Source organism: Heterodontus francisci, chromosome X (genome assembly GCF_036365525.1).
Source record: "Heterodontus francisci isolate sHetFra1 chromosome X, sHetFra1.hap1, whole genome shotgun sequence".
NCBI lineage: Eukaryota > Metazoa > Chordata > Chondrichthyes > Heterodontiformes > Heterodontidae > Heterodontus > Heterodontus francisci.
The window spans coordinates 15,558,385-15,581,039 of NC_090421.1; the positions used below are offsets into that span (position 1 = coordinate 15,558,385).

At 46.9% G+C, this 22,655-nt stretch overlaps 1 protein-coding gene across 1 annotated transcript in view; it reads right to left on the bottom strand.

Moving 5' to 3' along the window:
* Positions 1-3,644: 3,644 nt before the first annotated feature.
* hat1 (histone acetyltransferase 1) overlaps positions 3,645-22,655 on the bottom strand; it is a 232,113-nt gene continuing 213,102 nt past the window's right edge. The window contains exons 6-11 of the mRNA XM_068024473.1: positions 16,802-16,923; positions 16,335-16,439; positions 13,258-13,364; positions 12,432-12,583; positions 5,586-5,702; positions 3,645-4,290 (exon numbers count right to left, since the gene is read on the bottom strand). Of these exons, the coding sequence (XP_067880574.1) occupies positions 4,126-4,290; positions 5,586-5,702; positions 12,432-12,583; positions 13,258-13,364; positions 16,335-16,439; positions 16,802-16,923 (768 nt within the window). The 3' untranslated portion in view covers positions 3,645-4,125. The remainder of the gene's footprint in view (positions 4,291-5,585; positions 5,703-12,431; positions 12,584-13,257; positions 13,365-16,334; positions 16,440-16,801; positions 16,924-22,655) is intronic.

The window sequence follows — 22,655 nt, forward strand, 5'->3', positions numbered from 1 at the left end:
CAAGGCTTCGGGTGGAATACCATCGATTCCAGAGGCTTTGCTGTTCTTGATCTGGTTAATGGCTGTCAGTTTCCTCCAGAGTTGGGCTCTATCCAGTTCTTCTTTGTTGTTGAATGCGATTGATGGCAGTATCATGCACTGTGCACTTGAGGCTGGAGAGAGTTGCAAAGTGCTCTGACCAGCAATCCAGGACTGACTCCTTGTTGGTGTGTAGGCTCTTGCCATTGGCGCTCCTCAAGGGGTTTTGGGTTTGATATGCTGGTCCATAGACAGATTTTAGTGCTTCATAGAAACTTATGTCGTCAGTATCAGAGTACAGTTGAGTTTTTTCTGCAAGTGCAATCCACCAGTCATTTTGGATGTTCCTCAGTTTACATTGAAGGGTGTTGTATGCTTGACGATAGGCTGTCTTTTTCTCTTGGCTGGTCGGCTGAGCCAGGTCAGCCTGATGAGCTGACCTTTTTATTTTTAGAAGTACCTGAATTTTCTTGTCATTTTCATCAAACCAGTCCCTATTCTTCTTGGTGCTGGGTCCGCTGACCTCGTTGGAAGTATCCAGTACTGCAGCTTTGATGTGTTCCCAGAGTTCTTCTGGAGTGGAAACAGCAGTGAGATCAGGATGTTCCAGTCTAGTCTGTAAGGTTGCTTGATATCTATCTCTGCAAGATGAGGTTTGCAGGTTGTTGACTCGGAATTTCTTTGATGGGTTGTCTCTCGGCCTGATTTTGGGCTTAGGCTTGAAGTGTAAGTTCAGCTTTGAGCAAACGAGCCAGTGGTCTGTATGACAATCAGCATTGGGTATGACTCTAGTATGCAGGATGTCCTTTAGGTCACACTGGCGCACCAAGATGTAATCTATCAGGTGCCAATGTTTAGAGCGGGGATGCATCCATATGGTCTTGAAGTGGTCTTTTTGTTGAAAGGTGTTGGTTATGGACAGCTGCCTTTCTGCAGAGCTCCAAGAGTAAACGTTCATTTTCATTAGTTTCCAACTCCGTGGTTTCCGAGCAATCCCATGCCATGCTGTCACGGCCCGCCCTGGTGTTGAAATCGCCAAGGACGACAATCTGTGTAGAACTTATCTTTGTCAGCTAGTTTAGCCTTCAGGGTTGGAGCATAAACCCTGATGAGGGTTGCATGCTGCTGGTCTTGGAGGGGCAGGCGCAGGGACACGATGCGTTCGGAATGGCCGATTGGCAGGCTTGAATGTTTAGTGGCGATAGTCTTCACTATGCATCTGACACCGAAGAGGCGTTGTTCACCTTGAGGTCTACCTGAACAGTAGAGGATGTAGGCAGTGTTGTGTTCTGTTAGGCTGCCTTGCTCTGAGAAGCCGACCTCACTCAGGGCCGCTATATCAATGTCTAGTCTGGCTAGCTCATGGGCCACCAGGGCTGAGCGTCGTTGGGGGTGGCTGTTGTCACCAGAGTCAAGCATTGTTCTCACATTCCAGCAGGCGAGTTTCAGAACTTTTCTTCTTTTCCCACCTTTTGAAGCGAGGTTAGGAGTTTGCGTTTCCTTCTCTGTCATTGTTTGACCGCATTAAGAGATGCCCATTGACCGCGGCAAGCCAACTGGGTGGTAGGGAGACAAGCATTTGTTTTGGGCCACCTTTTCTAGGACCCTCTCCAATTTCAGAGCAAACAGTGCTGTCCGTCAAAAAGTCTGCTTGGTCACTCAGGGTGCTACCGGGTGATGATGTCGTCTCTAGGTCATCATCAAAATGAACAATATCCTGAGCTGCCTGCATGCAGGATTGGAACTGCGGCTGCCAGTGTCATCTTTCACCTGCCATTTCCGCCCCTTTCCCTACTGCCAGTTCTAGCTGGGGTGGATGGATTTCCTTCCTGCCTGCGCAGTGGTGCTTTAAGGTGGAGTACAGTTTGCACTGACTGACCTCACCCTTTAAGCCTGGAGCTCATCTGTTGTGGCCCAGGGAACTGGGACGGTGGCAGTGAGGTCTCCAAGTAGGTTTGCATTCAGAGTTTCCCTCTCCTAGGTGGGTTGCCAACTAAGGATTGAAGGGACCAGCAGAATGTTATTTACATCTTAAGCTCTGGAATTTCCTTCCTAAACCCTTCTGTCTCCTCCTTTTAAGATCTTTCTTAAAACCTACCTCTGGACTAAGCTTTTAGTCACCCATTCTTTAGCAAACAGTGAGAAGGATTATAAAAAAACCTCAGAACCATTCGCAACTCCTCAGATGCTGTAGCAGTCTGTGTAGCAAGACCTGGACAATATCCCGGCTTGGGCTGATAAACGGCAAGTAACATTCATGCCACACAAGTGCCCGGCAATGACCATCTCAAACAAGATAGAATCTCACCATCTCCCCTTGACATGCAATGGCATTAGCATTGCTGAATCCCTCAATTATCAATATCCTGTGGGTTACCATTGACCAGAAACTGAACTGGACCAGCCATATAAATACTCTGGCTACAAGAGCAGGTCAGAGACTGGGAACTCTGATGAGTCACCCCATTCCTGACTCCCCAAAACCTGTCCACCATCTACAAAAGACAAGTCAGGAGTCTGAAGCAATACTCTCCACTTGCCTGGATAAGTGTTCCTCAAACACTCAGGAAGCTTGACACCACCCATGACAAAGCTACCTGCTTGATCGGCACCCCATCCACCACCTTAAACATTCACTCTCTCCATCATTGATGCACAGTGGCAACAGTGTGTACCATCTACAAGATGCACTGCAGCAACTCACCACGCCTCCTTCGACAGCACTTACCAAACCAGTGACCTCTACCCTAGGACAAGGGCAGCAGATGCATGGGAACACCACCACCTGCAAGTTCCTCTCCAAGCCACACACCATCCTGACTTGGAACAATATCGCCGTTCCTTCACTGTCACTGGGTCAAAATCCTAAAACTCCCTTCCGAACAGCAGTGTGGGTGTACTTACACCACATGGACTGCAGCGGTTCAAGGCAGCAGCTCAACACCATCTTCTCAAGGGCAGTTAGGGATGGGCAATAAATTCCTACCTTGGCAGCAATGCCCACATCCCATGAAATTAACTTAAAAAAAGGTGGACAGTTGAGTGGAATAAGCTGACAGATGCAATTTAATGTGGTTAGGTGTAAGGCAATACATTTTGGGAGTAAAAACAAGGAATGGGAGTATACACTCAATGGAAAGACACTAACGCGTGTGGAGGAAGAGAGAGACCCAGAGGTTCAAATAAATAATTCTGAGTGTGAGTGCATAAAGACATAAAAAAGATCAATAGCATTTTGGGTTTTATAGACAGGAGCACAGGGCACAAGTGTAAAGAACTAATAAATCTGTACAATTTGGTTAGGTCACAGTACAAGTCCTGTGTGCAGTTTTGGATGCTCCAACATAGAAAGGACGTTAAAGCCATGTAGAACGTAGATTCAGCAGGACGATGCCAGGGATGGGAAACTGTACTTATGGCGAGGGACTTCAGATACTGGGAATATTTCCACTGGAGCAGAGAAAGCTAAGGAGACTTAAGAGCTTTTTAAAGTTATTAAACGTTTAATAGATTGAAAAGGGAAAGATGCCCTTGAGGATACCCACACTTAAAACAATGTTTACAGGAAGATAAAACGTTTGGTATATTTATCTTTACCAGTGGTAAATAATGATACAAAACAAAAACTCAACTGATTTATTTATTTTGGAAACTTGAAAATTGAGCAGATAAACCTGAAGTTTTTTTTTTGCTTTTATCCAATGCCAAAAGGAAGCATAGTCAGTGAACAGAGCAGTACCTTTCTCTGCTAAAGTGAGCATCTTCAGAGAGTCTATTGGCCTCTTCCTCCCACCAAAGCCATCAATTGTGGCTGGAGATTCCAGAAGTAAAACTGAGTAAATGTCTTTAAAAAATATAGTACAGTGCTTCTATATACACATTTTAAAAAGATGTTAATGTTTATATCTGATCGATGTTAAGCAAACTGTACACAATAGCAGAGAAAGACTTCGAATTGATTCAAGTGCTCCAATGTCAATGGAAAGCCATTTACATATTGTGATTAGTCAGTCTCTAGACCACACACCACAATGCAGCAATATTACAAACCACAGTCAACTAATCTAGACTCCTGCATCAAAACAAGAGGAAGAATTGCAAATGAATTCAGACACGTGCTAAGCGCTCCAGGATCTGCCGGTACTGTTCCACAGTGCTCTGGTAGGTCTCCTCCAAGTACTCCTGCTCTTGGCTCACACTCATCTCTGCTTGCTGTGCAAGCCAATCTTCTGGCATCAAACGGGAAAGACGTGTCGCTTCTTTCTTATTTTTCTGGAAAAATTAAACAAGAAGTGTAATGAAACTCTGAAAGAACAGTTCTCCGCACTCAGGACCAGAAAGGACACGGCATAGAAATTATTTAAATTTCTTCCCTCTTCTTTGGTCCAACTACATTCTTTTGGAGTCGTCGGGGCAGAGGTGGCTTTGCAGAGACAGTAGTCGAGACAGAGACGTGTTGTTCAAGGGAATGGTGATAGAGTGGGGGGTGGTCCTGGGGTTTAAGAATTGTGGGGCTTATGGTATCAGTGGGTGGGACTTGAGTAGCGGGGGAAAGACTACAGGCAAACCCTGGACTGTAGCAGCAATGCCAGAGCAGACAACTGGATGTGGCAGTATGGCTGGATGGTTATAACCATACAAAATCTTCACAACAGAAGAGACCAGTGTTTTACATTTAAAGGCTGCTAATTAAAAAGAAAAAAATCAAGGAACAAACCAATTTCAACTTCTGCGAAACAAGCAATAAATAGGTCTGGTAATAAAGTGGTTATGGTAGTGGACTAGCAACAGAGACATGTTAAATTCAAGTCCCACCATTCAGTAAAAGCTGCTGATTTATGGGCTGCCACCAGGGAGAAAGTGACCATGAAATCTAATGGATTGTTGTGAAAACCCAACTAATGTCCTTCTGGGAAGAGAAGCTGCCACCCTGACCCGAAGATATAAAATTGCAACTCCCACCAACCCCCCCACTCCGCCGCGCCACTCAAACTATATATTAATTGAGTAATAAAAATTGCAAGAAAACCAAGTGTGACCACTTCACAGACGAGCTCCAATTTCCCACCCAAAATGGACTACTTGGGTGCGGGGGCAAAAAAAAAACTGTTGTTGTTCTGGCAGCTTCCAGGATTTTCTATGGAGGGTAATGAGGACTGTTTTGAATAAATTATTTAGAGTAAAGTAACTTTGGAATAAGTCCTCATTGTCACAGGTGCGCTGGATGCAAGAGACGCCAATTCATCATTGGCATCCAGCACTATGGTGGGTGAGGGACGTAAAACTGAACACGTGAACTTGAAAGAGAGATTCTTCCCTGCACGCCCCCCACCACCGGACCCCCGCCCCGCCATTCCACCATCCCCACCTCCCCCTTACTGGCCAATCCACCTCCATCCTCCCCCCTCACCATTCCACAAAGAACAGTACAGCACAGGAACAGGCCATTCGGCCCTCCAAGCCTGCGCCGATCTTGATGCCTATCTAAACTAAAACCTTCTGCACTTCCGGGGACCGTATCCCTCTATTCCCATCCTCAAAGGAACCTCTGTCATTGTTCCAAATACCTTAAAAGGAATGGCAAGCCTGCGTTTCACATCCAGTCGGTACTCGCTGCTCTGCACCGTATCACTCATGTTTGTCACTCGCAGCCGTAGAATCTCATACACTCGTCTTGCGTGATGCTGAAATATTTTCAGAAAATTAAAACTACAGTCTCAATTTCATTAAGGCTCTGGTTTACTGGCATTAACATGGCTGCATTTTTAAAAGAAGAACTGGAGGACAGTTGGCAGGACAAGAAGCTTGGCGAGCTGGGTATGCCACACAAATGTACTCCCTTGTAAAACTAGTGTTTTAAAACAACCCGCAGTGATAACAATGAAGATTGTCCAATTTTAAAAAAGGATTGAAAATTCTGGTCTTAAAGAGGATGTAGCTGCAGGGATAGGACAGTGGCTAGGAATGAGAGCAAAGAGTTAATGGGAAGAGGAAAGGAGGTGGGTGCCTGCTGGGACTCAATGCTCCTCTGGGAATGGAGATGGTCCAGCCACTGTTTGTGCTGGGTCTGTAGATGGGCCTGTGAGTGTAGGTGTGAAGAGGGCGTGATATAGTAGCTTCTTGAGCTTATCTACAATCCAGCATATGGAGTAATTTGAGCAGCACAGCTGGGTGTTTTGGATGCAAGATCTCCTCGAGATATCTCTACCTTCTTTGCTGGTCCCTGCCAGTCCCCTGCTGCTGCACACTCCCTCAGCATGTCCAGAGATTAGTGTGGGAGATCAACGAGCAATAGTGAGATTACGGTTATGATTTGCCTGAACCCAGACAAGACGACAACAAAAAACAAAATACTGCAGATGCTGGAAAGCTGAAGTAAAAACAGAAAATGCTGGAAATACCAGGTCTGGCAGCATCTGTGGAGACAGAAACAGAGTTAACATTTCAGGTCAGTGACCTTTCATTAGATGAAGCCATCTGATGAAAGGTCACTGACCTGAAACGTCAAGAGTTTGGCTTTCTCTTTTCTTTGCATTTCTTCGCGGATGAAGATTTTGGGAAGGTTGTAATCATCAGCTGCAGGCCCGCCGGTGGCTAGTCAGGCCTATCAGTGACCAGCAGGTTCTCCCACAGCGGGTACAAGTGAAGGTGTAGTCGCTGTTGGGGGCAATTGGATCTATCCTTCTCCTCCTTTTCTCTTTCAAGCTGGTTCTTCACTCAGTCTCAAAGGTGTCTGTAGCCCTCCTGATGTAGCATCTCCAGGCATCACGATCTACGGCCTGCGCTTCTCACTGGTCTTGGTCGATGTGGCACAGAGAGAGGGACTTCTTCAGGGAGTCATTGAAACGTTTGTATGGAGCCCCTCTGTTCCTTTTACCCGTGGTCAGCTCTCCATACAACACGATCTTGGGCAGGCAACTGTTGTCCATCCAGGCAACATGACCTGCCCAACACAGTTGGCTCTGCAGGAGGATGGCCTCGATGCTGGTGATGTTGGCTGTTTCCAGGACTTCAATGTTTGTGATGTGGTCCTGCCAATGGATCTTGAGGATGCTGTGGAGGCAGCGTTGATGGAAGCACTCTGGAAGGTGTACATGACGGCGGTATAGGACCCATGACTCGGCGTCATACAGAAGGGTGGTGAGGACTATGGCTTTGTACACTTTGGGTTTGGTCTGTGCTCTGAGGCTGTGGTTGCTCCACACACATTTGTGGAATCTGCCGAATGTACTGTTTGCTTTTGAGAGCCAATTGTCCACTTCCTTGTCTATGGTGGCATCAAATGAGATGACGCTCCCCAAATAAGTAAATTGCTTGACGGCATTCAGCTCGGTTCCCTCGATGACAATGCTTGGTGGTCTATATTCTTCTTGGGGTTCAGGCTGTTGCACGACTTCAGTTTTCTTTAAACTGATTTTTCATCCGAAGAGTTGTGCAGCCTCGGAAAAATGTGTTGTGAAACGTTACAGGTCTGGCTGACTGGGCCAGGAGAGCACAGTCATTGGCGAAGAGAAGGTCACGGATGAGTTTTTCTTGTGTCTTAGTGTGAGCCTGAAGATGTCCGAGGTTGAAAAGGCCTCCCCGAGTCCGGAAGCGTACATAAACTCCATCCTCAAGGTTTTCCGTTGCCTACTGCAGCATCATGCTGAAAAAGATGGTGAATAGGGTCAGGGCCAGCACACATCCCTGCTTCACACCATTGGAGGTACGGAAGGGACTCGAGAGGTCGCTGTTTTGCTTGACTTGTCCGTACTGATTTTCATGAAACTGCTTCACCATGGCCGGGAACCTGGGTGGGGACCCAAGTTTTTCAAGGATTTTCCAAAGTCCATCTCTGCTCACAGTGTCGAATGCCATGGTGAGGTCTACGAAAGTGACATACAGGCCTTTGTTTTGCTCATGACACTTTTCTTGTAATTGTTTGAGTGCAAATACCATGTCTGTGGAGCCTCTGTATGCTCTGAAACCACACTGGCTCTCTGGGAGGTTTTCTTCTGCAATGGGAGGCACAAACCTGTTCAGAAGTATTCTAGCCAGGATCTTTCCAACAATAGAAAGGAGGGTGATTCCATGGTAGTTGGAGCAGTCTGATTTTTCTCCTTTGTTTTTGTACAAGGTGATGATAACGGCATCACAATGATCCTGTGGAATCCTGCCCTGTTCCCAGCAGGCTGTGAAAAACTCATGGAGCTTGGTGTATAGGGCAGGGCCACCATGCTTCAATGCTTCGGGTGGAATTCCATCGACTCCAGAGGCTTTGCTGTTCTTGATCTGGTTAATGGCTGTCAGTTTCCTCCAGAGTTGGGCTCTATCCAGTTCTTCTTTGTTGTTGGATGCGATTGATGGCAGTATCATGCACTGTGCACTTGACGCTGGAGAGTTTTGCAAAGTGCTCTGACCAGCGATCCAGGACTGACTCCTTGTCGGTGTGTAGGCTCTTGCCATCGGCGCTCCTCAAGGGGTTTTGGGTTTGATATGCTGGTCCATAAACAGATTTTGGTGCTTCATAGAAACTTATGTCGCCAGTATCAGCATACAGTTGAGTTTTTTCTGCAAGTGCAATCCACCAGTCATTTTGGATGTTCCTCAGTTTACATTGAAGGGTGTTGTATGCTTGACGATAGGCTGTCTTTTTCTCTTGGCTGGTCGGCTGAGCCAGGTCAGCCTGATGAGCTGACCTTTTTATTTTTAGAAGTACCTGAATTTCCTGGTCATTTTCATCAAACCAGTCCCTATTCTTCTTGGTGCTGGGTCCGCTGACCTCGTTGGAAGTATCCAGTACTGCAGCTTTGATGTGTTCCCAGAGTTCTTCTGGAGTGGAATCAGCAGTGAGATCAGGATGTTCCAGTCTAGTCTGTGAGGTTGCTTGATATCTATCTCTGCAAGATGAGGTTTGCAGGTTGTTGACTCGGAATTTCTTTGATGGGTTGTCTCTAGGCCTGATTTTGGGCTTAGGCTTGAAGTGGAAGTTCAGCTTTGAGCAAACGAGCCAGTGGTCTGTATGACAATCAGCATTGGGTATGACTCTAGTATGCAGGATGTCCTTTAGGTCACACTGGCGCACCAAGATGTAATCTATCAGGTGCCAATGTTTAGAGCGGGGATGCATCCATATGGTCTTGAAGTGGTCTTTTTGTTGAAAGGTGTTGGTTATGGACAGCTGCTTTTCTGCAGAGCTCCAAGAGTAAACGTTCATTTTCATTAGTTTCCAACTCCGTGGTTTCCGAGCACTCCCATGCCATGCTGTCACGGCCCGCCCTGGTGTTGAAATCGCCAAGGACGACAATTATGTCCTTTGGAGGGGCGTTCTGGATGAGTTCACTGAGATCTGTGTAGAACTTATCTTTGTCAGCTAGGTTAGCCTTCAGGGTTGGAGCCTAAACCCTGATGAGGGTTGCATGCTGCTGGTCTTGGAGGGGCAGGCGCAGGGACACGATGCGTTCGGAATGGCCGACTGGCAGGCTTGAATGTTTAGTGGCGATAGTCTTCACCATGAAGCCGACACCGAAGAGGCGTTGTTCACCTTGAGGTCTACCTGAACAGTAGAGGATGTAGGCAGTGTTGTGTTCTGTTCGGCTGCCTTGCTCTGAGAAGCCGACCTCACTCAGGGCCGCTATATCAATGTCTAGTCTGGCTAGCTCATGGGCCACCAGGGCTGAGCGTCGTTGGGGGCGCCTGTTGTCACCAGAGTCAAGCATTGTTCTCACATTCCAGTAGGCGAGTTTCAGAACTTTTCTTCTCTTCCCACCTTTTGAAGCGAGGTTAGGAGTTTGCGTTTCCTTCTCTGTCATTGTTTGACTGCATTAAGAGATGCCCATTGCCCGCGGCAAGCCAACTGGGTGGTAGGGTGACAAGCATTTGTTTAGGCCACCTTTTCTCGAACCCTCTCCAATTTCAGAGCAAACAGTGCTGTCCTTCAAAAAGGCTGCTTGGTCGCTTCGGGTGCTACCGGGTGATGTCGTCATCTCTAGGTCATCATCAAAATTAACAATATCCTGAACCGCCTGCATGCAGGATTGGAACTGCGGCTGCCAGTGTCATCTTTCACCTGCCATTTTCACCCTTTTCCCGTCGCTACTGCCAGTTATAGCTGGGGTGGGTGGATTTCCTTCCTGCCTGCGCAGTGGTGCTTTAAGGTGGAGTACAGTTTGCGCTGACTGACCCCACCCTTTAAGCCTGGAGCTCATCTGTCGTGGCCCAGTGAACTGGGATGGTGGCAGTGAGGTCTCCAAGCCGTAGGTTTGCATTCAGTTTCCCTCTCCTAGGCGGGTTGCCAACTAAGGGACCAGCAGAATGTTATTTACATGGCGAGAGACTGCAGAATGCTGTGGTACAGAGGGATCTGGGTGTCCTTGTACATGAATCATAAAAAGTTAGCATGCAGGTACAGCAAGTCATAGGTAGGCAAATGGAATGTTGGCCTTTATTGCAAGGGGGATTGTGTATAAAAGGGAAGTCTTGCTATAACTGTACAGGGTGTTGGTGAGACCACACCTAGAGTACTGTGTAGAGTTTTGGTCTCCATATTTAAAGAGGGATATACTTGAATTGGAAGCAGTTCAGAGAAGGTTCACTCGGCTGATTACTGGGATGAAGGGGTTTTCTTATGAGAAAAGGTTGAATAGGTTGGGCCTTTACTCATTGGAGTTGAGAAGAATGAGAGGTGATCTTATTGAAACATATATGATTCTGAGGGGGCTTGACAGGATCGATGTTGGGAGGATGTTTCATCTCGTGGATTGAAGGGACCAGCAGAATGTTATTTCCATCTTAAGCTCTGGAATTTCCTTCCTAAACCCTTCTGTCTCCTCCTTTTAAGATCTTTCTTAAAACCTACCTCTGGACTAAGCTTTTAGTCACCCATTCTTTAGCAAACAGTGAGAAGGATTATAAAAAAACCTCAGAACCATTCGCAACTCCTCAGATGCTGTAGCAGTCTGTGTTGCAAGACCTGGACAATATCCCGGCTTGGGCTGATAAACGGCAAGTAACATTCATGCCACACAAGTGCCCGGCGATGACCATCTCAAACAAGAGAGAATCTCACCATCTCCCCTTGACATGCAATGGCATTAGCATTGCTGAATCCCTCAATTATCAATATCCTGTGGGTTACCATTGACCAGAAACTGAACTGGACCAGCCATATAAATACTCTGGCTACAAGAGCAGGTCAGAGACTGGGAACTCTGATGAGTAACCCACTTCCTGACTCCCCAAAACCTGTCCACCATCTACAAAAGACAAGTCAGGAGTCTGAAGGAATACTCTCCACTTGCCTGGATAAGTGTTCCTCAAACACTCAGGAAGCTTGACACCACCCATGACAAAGCTACCTGCTTGATCGGCACCCCATCCACCACCTTAAACATTCACTCTCTCCACCATTGATGCACAGTGGCAACAGTGTGTACCATCTACAAGATGCACTGCAGCAACTCACCCCGCCTCCTTCGACAGCACTTACCAAACCAGTGACCTCTACCCTAGAATGACAAGGGCAGCAGATGCATGGGAACACCACCACCTGCAAGTTCCTCTCCAAGCCACACACCATCCTGACTTGGAACAATATCGCCGTTCCTTCACTGTCACTGGGTCAAAATCCTAAAACTCCCTTCCGAACAGCAGTGTGGGAGTACTTACACCACATGGACTGCAGCGGTTCAAGGCAGCAGCTCACCACCATCTTCTCAAGGGCAGTTAGGGATGGGCAATAAATTCCTACCTTGGCAGCAATGCCCACATCCCATGAAATTAACTTAAAAAAAGGTGGACAGTTGAGTGGAATAAGCTGACAGATGCAATTTAATGTGGTTAGGTGTAAGGCATTACATTTTGGGAGTAAAGACAAGGAATGGGAGTATACACTCAATGGAAAGACACTAACGCGTGTGGAGGAAGAGAGAGACCCAGAGGTTCAAATAAATAATTCTGAGTGTGAGTGCATAAAGGCATAAAAAAGATCAATAGCATTTTGGGTTTTATAGACAGGAGCACAGGGCACAAGTGTAAAGAACTAATAAATCTGTACAATTTGGTTAGGTCACAGTACAAGTCCTGTGTGCAGTTTTGGATGCTCCAACATAGAAAGCACTCCCTACAGCTTTAATGTGACCTATTTCCCACATTAGCCATCCTCCGAGCCAAATGAGACATTCTAATTTGAGAGGTGGGTCCACTTGCATTACAAACTGTGCCACGAATGGCAAACTTTTAACACAGGATCCTTACTGCCAGCAAAGGAAATTTTCAGTAGGGCTGTATTAAAGACCAGGCCCCAAGAGATGAACAATCAGTGTGTAAGTGGCTGCGCCAGAGCCCACAGAGGCAATGAGGATGTATGATTCAGTAAGTCTGATGCAGTCTGAAGCCAAGTTACACAATGTGTAAATTTTCTAATCTACAATTACCTTATTTATTTTCCAGGTTCTTCTGGCCTCTTCTATCATTTCTGCACTGAATCCTTTCTTGAGTTTTTCAGGTGCAAAGGCATGGAGCTCCTGGCAGAGTTTGGCAAGAACAAAATCTCGTAATTTCACAAAATCCTCAGATGGTTCTTCAGCTGAAATTCCAAAACAAAGGCCCTTAAAAATTGCAGGATTTGGAACAGAAATTATTGCAAGATTAAATTAGACTATCGGAACATAGAAAGGTAATTCAACTCAACCAACTCCATCACCAAATCCCTTGCTCAGGATTATGTGGCACTTCTTAAATAACTCCCCTCCTGACTCCCCAAAGCCTGTCCACCACCTACAAGGCACAAGTCAGGAGTGTGATGGAATACTCTCCACTTGCCTGGATGGATGCAGCTCCAACAACACTCAAGAATCTCGACACTATCCAGGACAAAGCAGCCCGCTTGATTGGTACCCCCATCCACCACCTTAAACCGACGCAGAGTGGCAGCCACGTGTACCATCTACAAGATGCACTGCAGTAACTCACCTGGGCCCTCAAAAGGTCGCCACTAAAAGTGGGTGGTCTACAGAAAACAGATTTAAAATCGAAGCCTCCCCAGGCCATAGAAATACAACTCAGGTGAGAAATTTCAACAGCTGTGTCCCTTGTGCAGGTGAGAGGGTATATGAATTCTACCGGCTGCCTTTGGAGAAGGAGCCCTGCTGGCATACATTAACATTTTAATTGTTCGAAATTCAAATTTTCTCAACCACACTGCACTATTCATTTTGCTTGCTTGGAAATGGCTGAACAAGTCTCAGTGGAGACACTAACCAGTAATATCCAGTATGGATGGGTTTGCTGTGTAAAACCTCTGGACTGTCTCCAACAGCTGTGCACCATGTCCTTCACCCTGAAATGGAGGCAGCACCAGCATTTGGCTTTAAGATAAAAGAAGAATCAATTAATAGAAATCACTGCTCAATTAAGAGGAAAGCAGAATAGAATTATCAGCTTGTGTCCTCTTGCCTGTGCATTTTGGCTGCTGCTCTCGACCCGAGCCCATTACTTTTACCTCCGCGTCTCCTCTCTTTCCTGTCACTCAGTCATTCCACCTTCCATTTCTCTTTCTCTTGGGTCCTTTGCCTCACCAATCCAGACTCCTTTGCTTTCGTATCACTGTTCCAAGCTCATACCCCTTTTGGATAAGTCCACAACTTCCCATTCTGGGAAGGGCCCAATGAAGCACCCATTGTTGCCTCTTTACAAACTGAAACCCCAACTGCTCCATTCTTTTCTTATGCTGACCTTCCTAAACTTGAGTGCCCACTGAGGGCTAACAGCCAACCTCCTTCACTGTTTACCCCCACCCCAGCCCACCGTCCCTTGGACAGATCAATATTCATCCTTCCCCCTTAACCTCCCACCCCCTCAACATCTCCCTCCAGAACAAGGCCCTTACCATCCACAACTTATTATGGATGACTGCGTCAACACCATGGCTTTGACAGAAACTTGGCTTACGGGCGGCGATACCTGGCCCCTTACTTGTGGCTTCCCGACAGGCTGTACTTTCCACCATCTGCCCCAGCCAAAAGACTGCAGTAATGATGTGGCCTGTTTTAACCAAATCACACCTTGCTCTGTCACTCTACTCTTTTGCTATTTTCTCTTCCTTAGAGCATCTCATTTCATCCCTCATGCGTCTCATTTAAAATCCTCGTTTTCTAATGCCCCATCAAGTCCCACCCTGAGTTTCTAATTGCGATATCCTCCCTTCCTCATCCTTGGTGATTTCAATCTCCATCCTTATTTTCCTTCTTCACTGCCTTCTTGTCCTCCCTAAACAACCCCCCATATAAAATCTCCTACCCAAATTCACATCAATCCCTTGACGTACTCATCTAATGTGGCACCTCTACTCCTATCACCACATTCACAGACAAGGTCATCTCTGACCATTTCACCTACCTGTGCCAAGCCAACTTCCTCTGTACCTGCCTCTGAAATATTTCACTCAAAATTACATGCCAAAACTGCCAAATGTCTAGCCTTTAGCCCTCCATTCACCATGATACTTCTACAACAAATTTCCTCAATCACTCCCTCATGTCCACCTTTGATGCCCTGTCTCCAACAAAACCTTTACTTCCTTCTATCCCAATTGATCCTCATCCTCACTCCCTGAAATCCAAGAGGTGCAGTCCTGAAAATATCTGGCTGTACAACCAGTTTAGTTATCTACCTCCAGATTGATATGGACCACATCAAGCGCCGTCAGGCTTCACTCCCCTCTGCCAAAACGGCACACTACTCCAGGATCATCCTGAAGAGCAAAAATAACTCCTGGCTTCTTCTCTCCACCATCAACCACCTGTATGAACCCCTCTCCACTGCCTCCTCCAATCACACTTTCAACAAGCACGAGGAACACATGGCCTTCTTTCTCACCAAGATTCACACTATCCATTCAGCTGCCTCATCGCCTTCTCCCACCCCATTTCAAGCCAGGCTTCCCCCAAGGTTTCTGCCACCCCCCCGCCCCAATCACTGAACTCACAGCTTTGTCTAGGTTCTCTCCTATATCTCATGCCCTGGCAACCCACTTCCTGCTCTCTTGACCCTCAGTAAACAGTTGATCTTCGAATTCCCTTCCTGGGACTCATGTCAGCTGATAGTGAACAGGTCCCTCTCCTCAGGTACTCTCCTCTTTCCTTTTAAAACTGCTATCAACAACCCCTCAAAAACAAATCCACAATCCTACAGTCTTTGCAAACGACCACTCCATCGCCAACCTCCCTTTCCTCTCCAAAGTCCTCGAGTGTATTGCTACCTCTCAAATCCATACCCATCTTTCCTGGAGCTCCAGGTTTGAATATCTCCAATTAGGTTACATCTCTGATTAAGGCTGCTTCAGTTTTGTGGCAAAGTCACAAATGACATCCATTGCGATTCTAGTTCATTATCCCTCCTCGATCTCTCTACAGCCTTTGATAGTTGCTCACAAAGCCTCTCCTGTGTGTGCAGCTCAGTGGGACTGACCTCGCTTGACTCCACTCTTACCTCTTCAATTATAGCCAACGAATCTCCAGAAATGGCTTCTCTCCCCGTCCCCACACTTATCTTCACCTCCATAACATTGCTTGCCTCCATCTCACGCCTCGGTCCATTTGCTGCTGAAACCCAATTCTGTGTTCATCTTCAGACCAGGCTATTCCAATGTTCTCCAGATTGGCTTCTCATTCTCCAATCCATAAACTTCAGCCCATCAAAAACACTGGTGCCCGTATCCTGGCCCACTCACTCAGCACCCCTCTTCTGGCTGACCTATATTGGCTCCTGTTCCGCCAACATCTCCAATTTAAAATTCTCATCCTTGTGTCTCAGTCTCTTCACAGCCTTCCTCCCTCTGTAACCTCCTTCAGCTCTATAACACCTTCCTCCCATCCCAAACTCTGCATTTCTCAGTGTGCATCTCCCCTCCCTTCATCCCATTATTGGCAGCTGTGCCTTCAGCCATCAAAACCCCACATTCTAGAATTCCCTCACTAAACCATTCCGCTTCTCCACCTCCCTCTTTAAAACCCACCCTTTCCACCAAACTTTGTCACTTATCCCAGTATCTCCTCCTTTGGCTCAGAGCGTCCATTTTTGTCTAACTATTGCTATGCGCAGCACTTTGGGACGTTCTTCTATGTTAAAAGGTACTATATAAATACAATATCAAATATAAAAGTACAAGTTGTTGTTGCAAAAGAAAACCAGCCCATTGTAAGTGGCAATGTCACACTGCCATCTGATCAGCAGGATTTTACGGTTATTTTTTTGGGATTTCTCATTATAATTTGCAGTTTGATCAACATTTATTTTGGACTAGAACATTCCTGTGAGGAATCTTGCTGGTTACCTACCCTATTCGTGGTCTCATTTTGTCAGGATATGCATAGAAATTATATACAGTCATATAACCCACTGTTGCAAAGCGTGGTGAGCCATCTTCAAGGTACTTCTCAAACCTGCATAAAACAGAAAGGAGGAGGAATTGACAATCACAACTGCTTCTTGACTTTCACTTCCTCTGGAGTCCTCCACTGGAGATAATGTGCATACAGTGGCTTCCACTCAATCTGTAACTACTCTCAATAGTGAAGCCACACCCTATATAATCCCATAGGATCTTTGTAGAAATGTACTGCAGATTGCTACTGGTGGTGGTTTGATGTTATGCCTATTTTGCGCCTCACTTTTTTTCTTGACCAATAGATGCCTTAAATCAGCAAGAAATCTTAGCCATAACTGATCGCATCACACGCATCCTAACTTTCGACACCGACATCTGCTAAGAAACCTCCCCGCAATGTGCCACATATATACTTACACCAGAAAGAATTGCCATTTGTCATCATCCACATCGATGAAGCTTGCTGTTTCAATGAACCAGATGAGGAAGGTCTGCAATCTTTCATGGTATTCTTTAAATCCTGGACAGCTCATGTCAGTCTGCATGAAAGAGGATCATCATCACTACTGAACTGTGACATATTAAAGTTGGACAGTCAACGTGCCCTAAAATACTGATTATTTTCTATAAAAACCTTCTACTGCCCATCTGAACTGGCCATTTAGGTTCGTAGATTATTGTGCTTTTTAATTTGCGTCAAGCAGCTCGGTTTCCTCTTTGTGGAGAAGTCCCAAGATTGGGAATGGATAATGAACAGTGGTGATGAAACTTTATTCTAACACAGAAGAGGGATCTGGGATACTGGTGGATAAAGGCCCGAAGCCATCAGCACAGAGTGCGGCAGCAGTAGCGAGAGCAAACAGAGCCTTGGGCTGTATAACAGGGGGGATAGAGCAGAAATCTGAATGATTGATTTTGTACAGAGTGCTGGTCCAGTCCCACCTGGAGTACTGAGTACCATTCTGGGCTCCGTATCGTGAGAAAAACACCAAGATATTGGAGAGGATGCAGCGAAGGGCATCTAAACTGCAAACTGATATAGGCCACTGGGTTATGGGGAGAGGCTGCAGAAACTGGGAGCAAAGAGGCTCAGAAGGATTCAAGATCATAAAGCACATGGCCAAGTTAAACATCAAAATGTTTAACACAGTCAAAGATTGTACAAGAGGCACAATCTGAGACTTAGAAGATGGAGGGTGAAAGGACAGTTGAGACTTAACACCTTTACACAGAGGGAGGTGAAAGTATGGAACAGGCTGCCCAACGAGGCAGTGGGGTCGATTTGAACCTGCTGACAGAGAGGGTTGGACATGGACCGATTAGATAACTTCTTGCTAGTTTGCTCTCCGCCATTCCTGAAGGTGCAAAGTCTTGCTGGGTATGATCTCTCAGGCATTGGCCACCCTGCAATATCGCACCCAACTGGTCATTTTTTGTGTGAGCTGAGACAGAGAGCATTGCCAGGACATTCAACCATGAAAGGAGGGGTCAAGAGACTTGAACATGATCCTGGCCCTACTCAAGTTCCCCACGTGTGCACTGGCCAGCAGGGACTGTTGGACAACAATCAGAAGCTGGCCAATTCTTTCCCCTCTCCCCTTCCCCGCCAGCCAAGTAGTACCAATAGTACTGTCAGATAAGCAACATATGTTATATAACATTGACTCCAAGAGATACTTTCAAACAGCATTTGCGGTTGTGTGCTCTCCAAGAGACTAGGATATCCAGGATGGCCTCCTCAAAGAGAGTCAAGGGCTTATCATTTCTGATCCTCCTCCTTGTATTAGGCACCACCGTGTCCTGAAAGAATAGGTCTTGAGCTGTAAATTTAAGGGCACGTGCAGTGACAAACATGTGACATAGAATCATAGAAATTTTACAGCACAGGAGGCCATTCAGCCCATCATGTCCCATGCCAGCCAACAAGTAGCCAGCCAGCCTAATCCCACTGTCCAACCATCCTCTGCATAAGTAATCGAACATGGAGAATGTGTTAGAAAGAAGCTTCACACAGCAAATCTTTAAGATTTCAGTGTGACAACCATTCCGATTGTAGGATGCAGTCTGTATGTGTGCCATGCTGGAATATGTTAACCATAGAGCAGTAAGGTTGTAAAAAATCCTTGGCAGGGTGACCAGTACAAGAGCAGCAGATTTGGAGAACACACCTTATGCCGTTGATATCTGAAACAAATGTTTGTATAGAAAACTGCTCGGTAGCATTGTACTGACACCTTTTCCCAAGTCTCTCACCTCCTTCCATATTTACAGTGAGTCCCTGGGCATTGCAGAGAGTAATTCCCCTGTTCAGCTATCTCCTACCAGGCAAACAGCTCTCCCCTAGCGTGGGTGCCCTTGAGTGCCAATCAGGGTAACCCTCCTCTGCCTCACTGCATGTATCATGGGCTCAAGGGCATTACCCGTCCTCAGATCAGCTCATTCAGCACACACTATACATAAATGGAACTTATGACCTTCCTGGTGTGTATGGCTCATCACACAAGGCAGAGCATTTATCCTCTAAGCCACAGCAAGCCCTGAAACACACTTTAACATAGAATTATACATGCAGCGTGCAAACAGCTGACTTGGCCTTCAATTCAGCTTAAGTCATAAAAACTCCCCAAGTCGTCTTCTTTGGCCTCCTTGTCTCGAGAGACAATGGGTAAGCGCCTGGAGGTGGTCAGTGGTTTGTGCAGCAGCGCCTGGAGTGGCTATAAAGGCCAATTCTACAGTGACAGACTCTTCCACAGGTGCTGCAGAAAAAATTGGTTGTCGGGGCTGTTACACAGTTGGCTCTCTCCTTGCGCTTCTGTCTTTTTTCCTGCCAACTGCTAAGTCTCTTCGACTCGCCACACTTTAGCCCCGCCTTTATGGTTGCCCGCCAGCTCTGGCGATTGCTGGCAACTGACTCCCACGACTTGCGATCAATGTCACAGGACTTCATGTCGCGTTTGCAGACGTCTTTAAAGCGGAGACATGGACGGCCGGTGGGTCTGGTACCAGTGACGAGCTCACTGTACAATGTGTCCTTGGGGATCCTGCCATCTTCCATGCGGCTCACATGGCCAAGCCATCTCAGGCGCCGCTGGCTGAGTAGGGTGTATATGCTGGGGATGTTGGCCGCCTCGAGGACTTCTATGTTGGAGATACGGTCCTGCCACCTGATACCAAGGATTTTCCGGAGGCAGCGAAGATGGAATGAATTGAGACGTCGCTCTTGGCTGACATACGTTGTCCAGGCCTCGCTGCCGTAGAGCAAGGTACTGAGGACACAGGCTTGATACACTCGGACTTTTGTGTTCCGTGTCAGTGCGCCATTTTCCCACACTCTCTTGGCCAGTCTGGACATAGCAGAGGAAGCCTTTCCCATGCGCTTGTTTAATTCTGCATCGAGAGACAGGTTACTGGTGATAGTTGAGCCTAGGTAGGTGAACTCTTGAACCACTTCCAGAGTGTGGTCGCCGATATTGATGGATGGAGCATTTCTGACGTCTTGTCCCATGATGTTGGTTTTCTTGAGGCTGATGGTTAGGCCAAATTCATTGCAGGCAGCCGCAAACCTGTCGATAAGACTCTGCAGGCACTCTTCAGTGTGAGATGTTAATGCAGCATCGTCAGCAAAGGAGTTCCCTGATGAGGACTTTCCGTACTTTGGTCTTCGCTTTTAGACGGGCAAGGTTGAACAACCTGCTACCTGATCTTGTGTGGAGGAAAATTCCTTCTTCTGAGAACTTGAATGCATGTGAGAGCAGCAGGGAGAAGATGATCCCAAACAGTGTAGGTGCGAGAACACAGCCCTGTGCCTTTCATATTGTCATGGAATGAGGTGATGATACTTAGTAGCTTTGGTGGGCATCCAATCTTTTCTAGTAGTCTGAAGAGACCACTTCTGCTGACGAGGTCAAAGGCTTTGGCGAGATCAATGAAAGCAACGTCGAGGGGCATCTGTTGTTCACGGCATTTCTCCTGTAGCTGGCGAAGGGAGGACAGCATGTCAATGGTGGATCTCTCTGCTTGAAAGCCACACTGTGCCTCAGGGTAGACACGATCAGCCAGCTTCTGGAACCTGTTTAAAGCGACATGAGCGAAGATTTTCCCACTATGCCGAGCAGGGAGATTCCACGGCAGTTGTTGCAGTCACCGCGTTCACCCTTGTTCTTATACAGGGTGATGATATTGGCATCGCGCATGTCCTGTGGTTCTGCTCCTTCATGCCAGCACAGGCAAAGCAGTTCATGCAGAGCTGAACGTATAGCAGGCTTGGCACTCTTGATGATTTCAGGGGTAATGCCGTCCTTCCCAGAGGCTTTTCCGCTGGCTAGAGAATCAATGGCATCACTGAGTTCTGATTTTGTTGGCTGTACGTCCAGCTCATCCATGACTGGCAGAGACAGGGTTGCATTGAGGGCAGTCTCAGTGACATCATTTCCCCTGGAGTACTAGGTAGTGTTCCACCTAGCGGTCCATTTGCTTGCATTGGTCAGTGATTGTGTCCCCTGATTTAGATTTGAGCGGGGCAATCTTCTTGATGGTTGGCCCAAAAGCTCTCTGAATGCCATCATACATCCCTCTGATATTTCCTGTGTCAGAGGCCAGCTGAATATGACTGCATAGGTGTTGCCAGTAGTCATTTGCGCAGCGCCTGGCTGTTCTTTGTGCAGCGCTTCTGGCAGCTTTAAGTGCTATGGATGTTAACTCGCTGGGGGCTTTCTTGTACTTCAGCAGTGCAATGCGCTTAGTGGCTATGACAGGTTCCAGCTCTTCAATGTGAGATTGAAACCAGTCTGCATTCCGCTTCACACAATTGCCATAGGTGGTCATTGCTGAGTTATAGATGGCGTCTCTGATGTGGGCCCACATGGTCCCTGCATCCCCTGTGGGAGTGTTTTGGAGGGCTTTTTCAAGTGAATTTAGAAACTTGCGTAACAGCTGTGGATGAGAAATTCTGCTCGTGTTGATGTGCGGGCGGCCCTTCTGCTTGAAGTGATGCAGCTTCTTTGGTTTGAGGCTAACCTTGCTGCACACCAGGGAGTGGTTGGTGTCGCAGTCCGCACTGTAGAAGCTGCGTGTGATTTGAACACTGTTTAAAGAGGCTCGCCTTGTGACGATGAGGTCCAGCTGGTGCCAACGATGTGATCTTGGGTGCCTCCAAGAAACCTGGTGACAGAGTTTAGTGCGAAAGAATGAGTTGGTGATGCAGAGGTTATGATAGGTACACAACTCAAGCAGTCTCTGTCCATTCTCATTCATCCTTCCAATGCCATAGCGCCCAAGGCAGGAAGGCCATGAGCCATGGTCGGCCCCAAACCTGGCATTAAAGTCCCCCAGCAGGAATAGGTGTTCGGTGTTGGGGATGCTACTAATGATATTATGGAGTTCTTCGTAGAACTGGTCTTTAACTTCAGGTGGGGAGCAGAGTGTTGGAGCATAGATGCTGAGTAGGTGTACTAGACCAGAGGCGGTGAACAGTCGGATGGACAGTATGCGTTCCGAGCCATTTGAGGGTGGCTCTATCATGCTGAGCAAAGAGTTTCTGATGGTGAAGCCCACTCCGTGCTGCCTTGGTTCTTCAGGATCCCTACCCTGCCAGAAGAAGGTGTAGTCTTGCTCTCTTAAGAGATCCGCTCGCAGGGATGCGTGTCTCCTGAAGTGCTGCAATGTCCACATTGAGTCTACTGAGCTCGTTGTTGATGATGGCGCTCTTCTGAGAATCGTTGATTTGTGTAAAGTCTTCCGACAGGCCAGGACACACAGTTCTGACGTTCCAGCTTGCAAAACGAAGGGCTGGTACCTTCTTTCCTTTTTTGGTCATGCTGTTTGGTGCGGTGTTACAGTCCACTTGTCGGGCAATGACCCTGAGCTCCAAGCATCCACTAAAGCAGGTGGATTTCTAGAATTTTAGAAGCAGTGCTTCTAGAATAATGACGTAAATTACTTCAGATGAAAAGGCCAAGTGCGTTAAGCCACAAGGACATCTCAAAAATAGAGCACAGTACCACACTGAAGAACTGTGGGAAACCACAAGCATTAAAAAAACAGAGAAGTTCAGACAGCACCCTTGTAATAAGCTGAAAATGCCACTATCACCTGTAGCTAAAATGGAGGCACTCGGGCAGACAAGTCCGTAGAAATTAAATATTTGGAGATTGATCCTGAGACAAACAAAGAGTAAGCAGGGAAGTTATGCTGAATCTTTATAAAGCTCTGGTTAGGCCCCAACTAGAGTACTGTGTCCAGTTCTGGTCACCACACTTTAGGAAGGATGTGA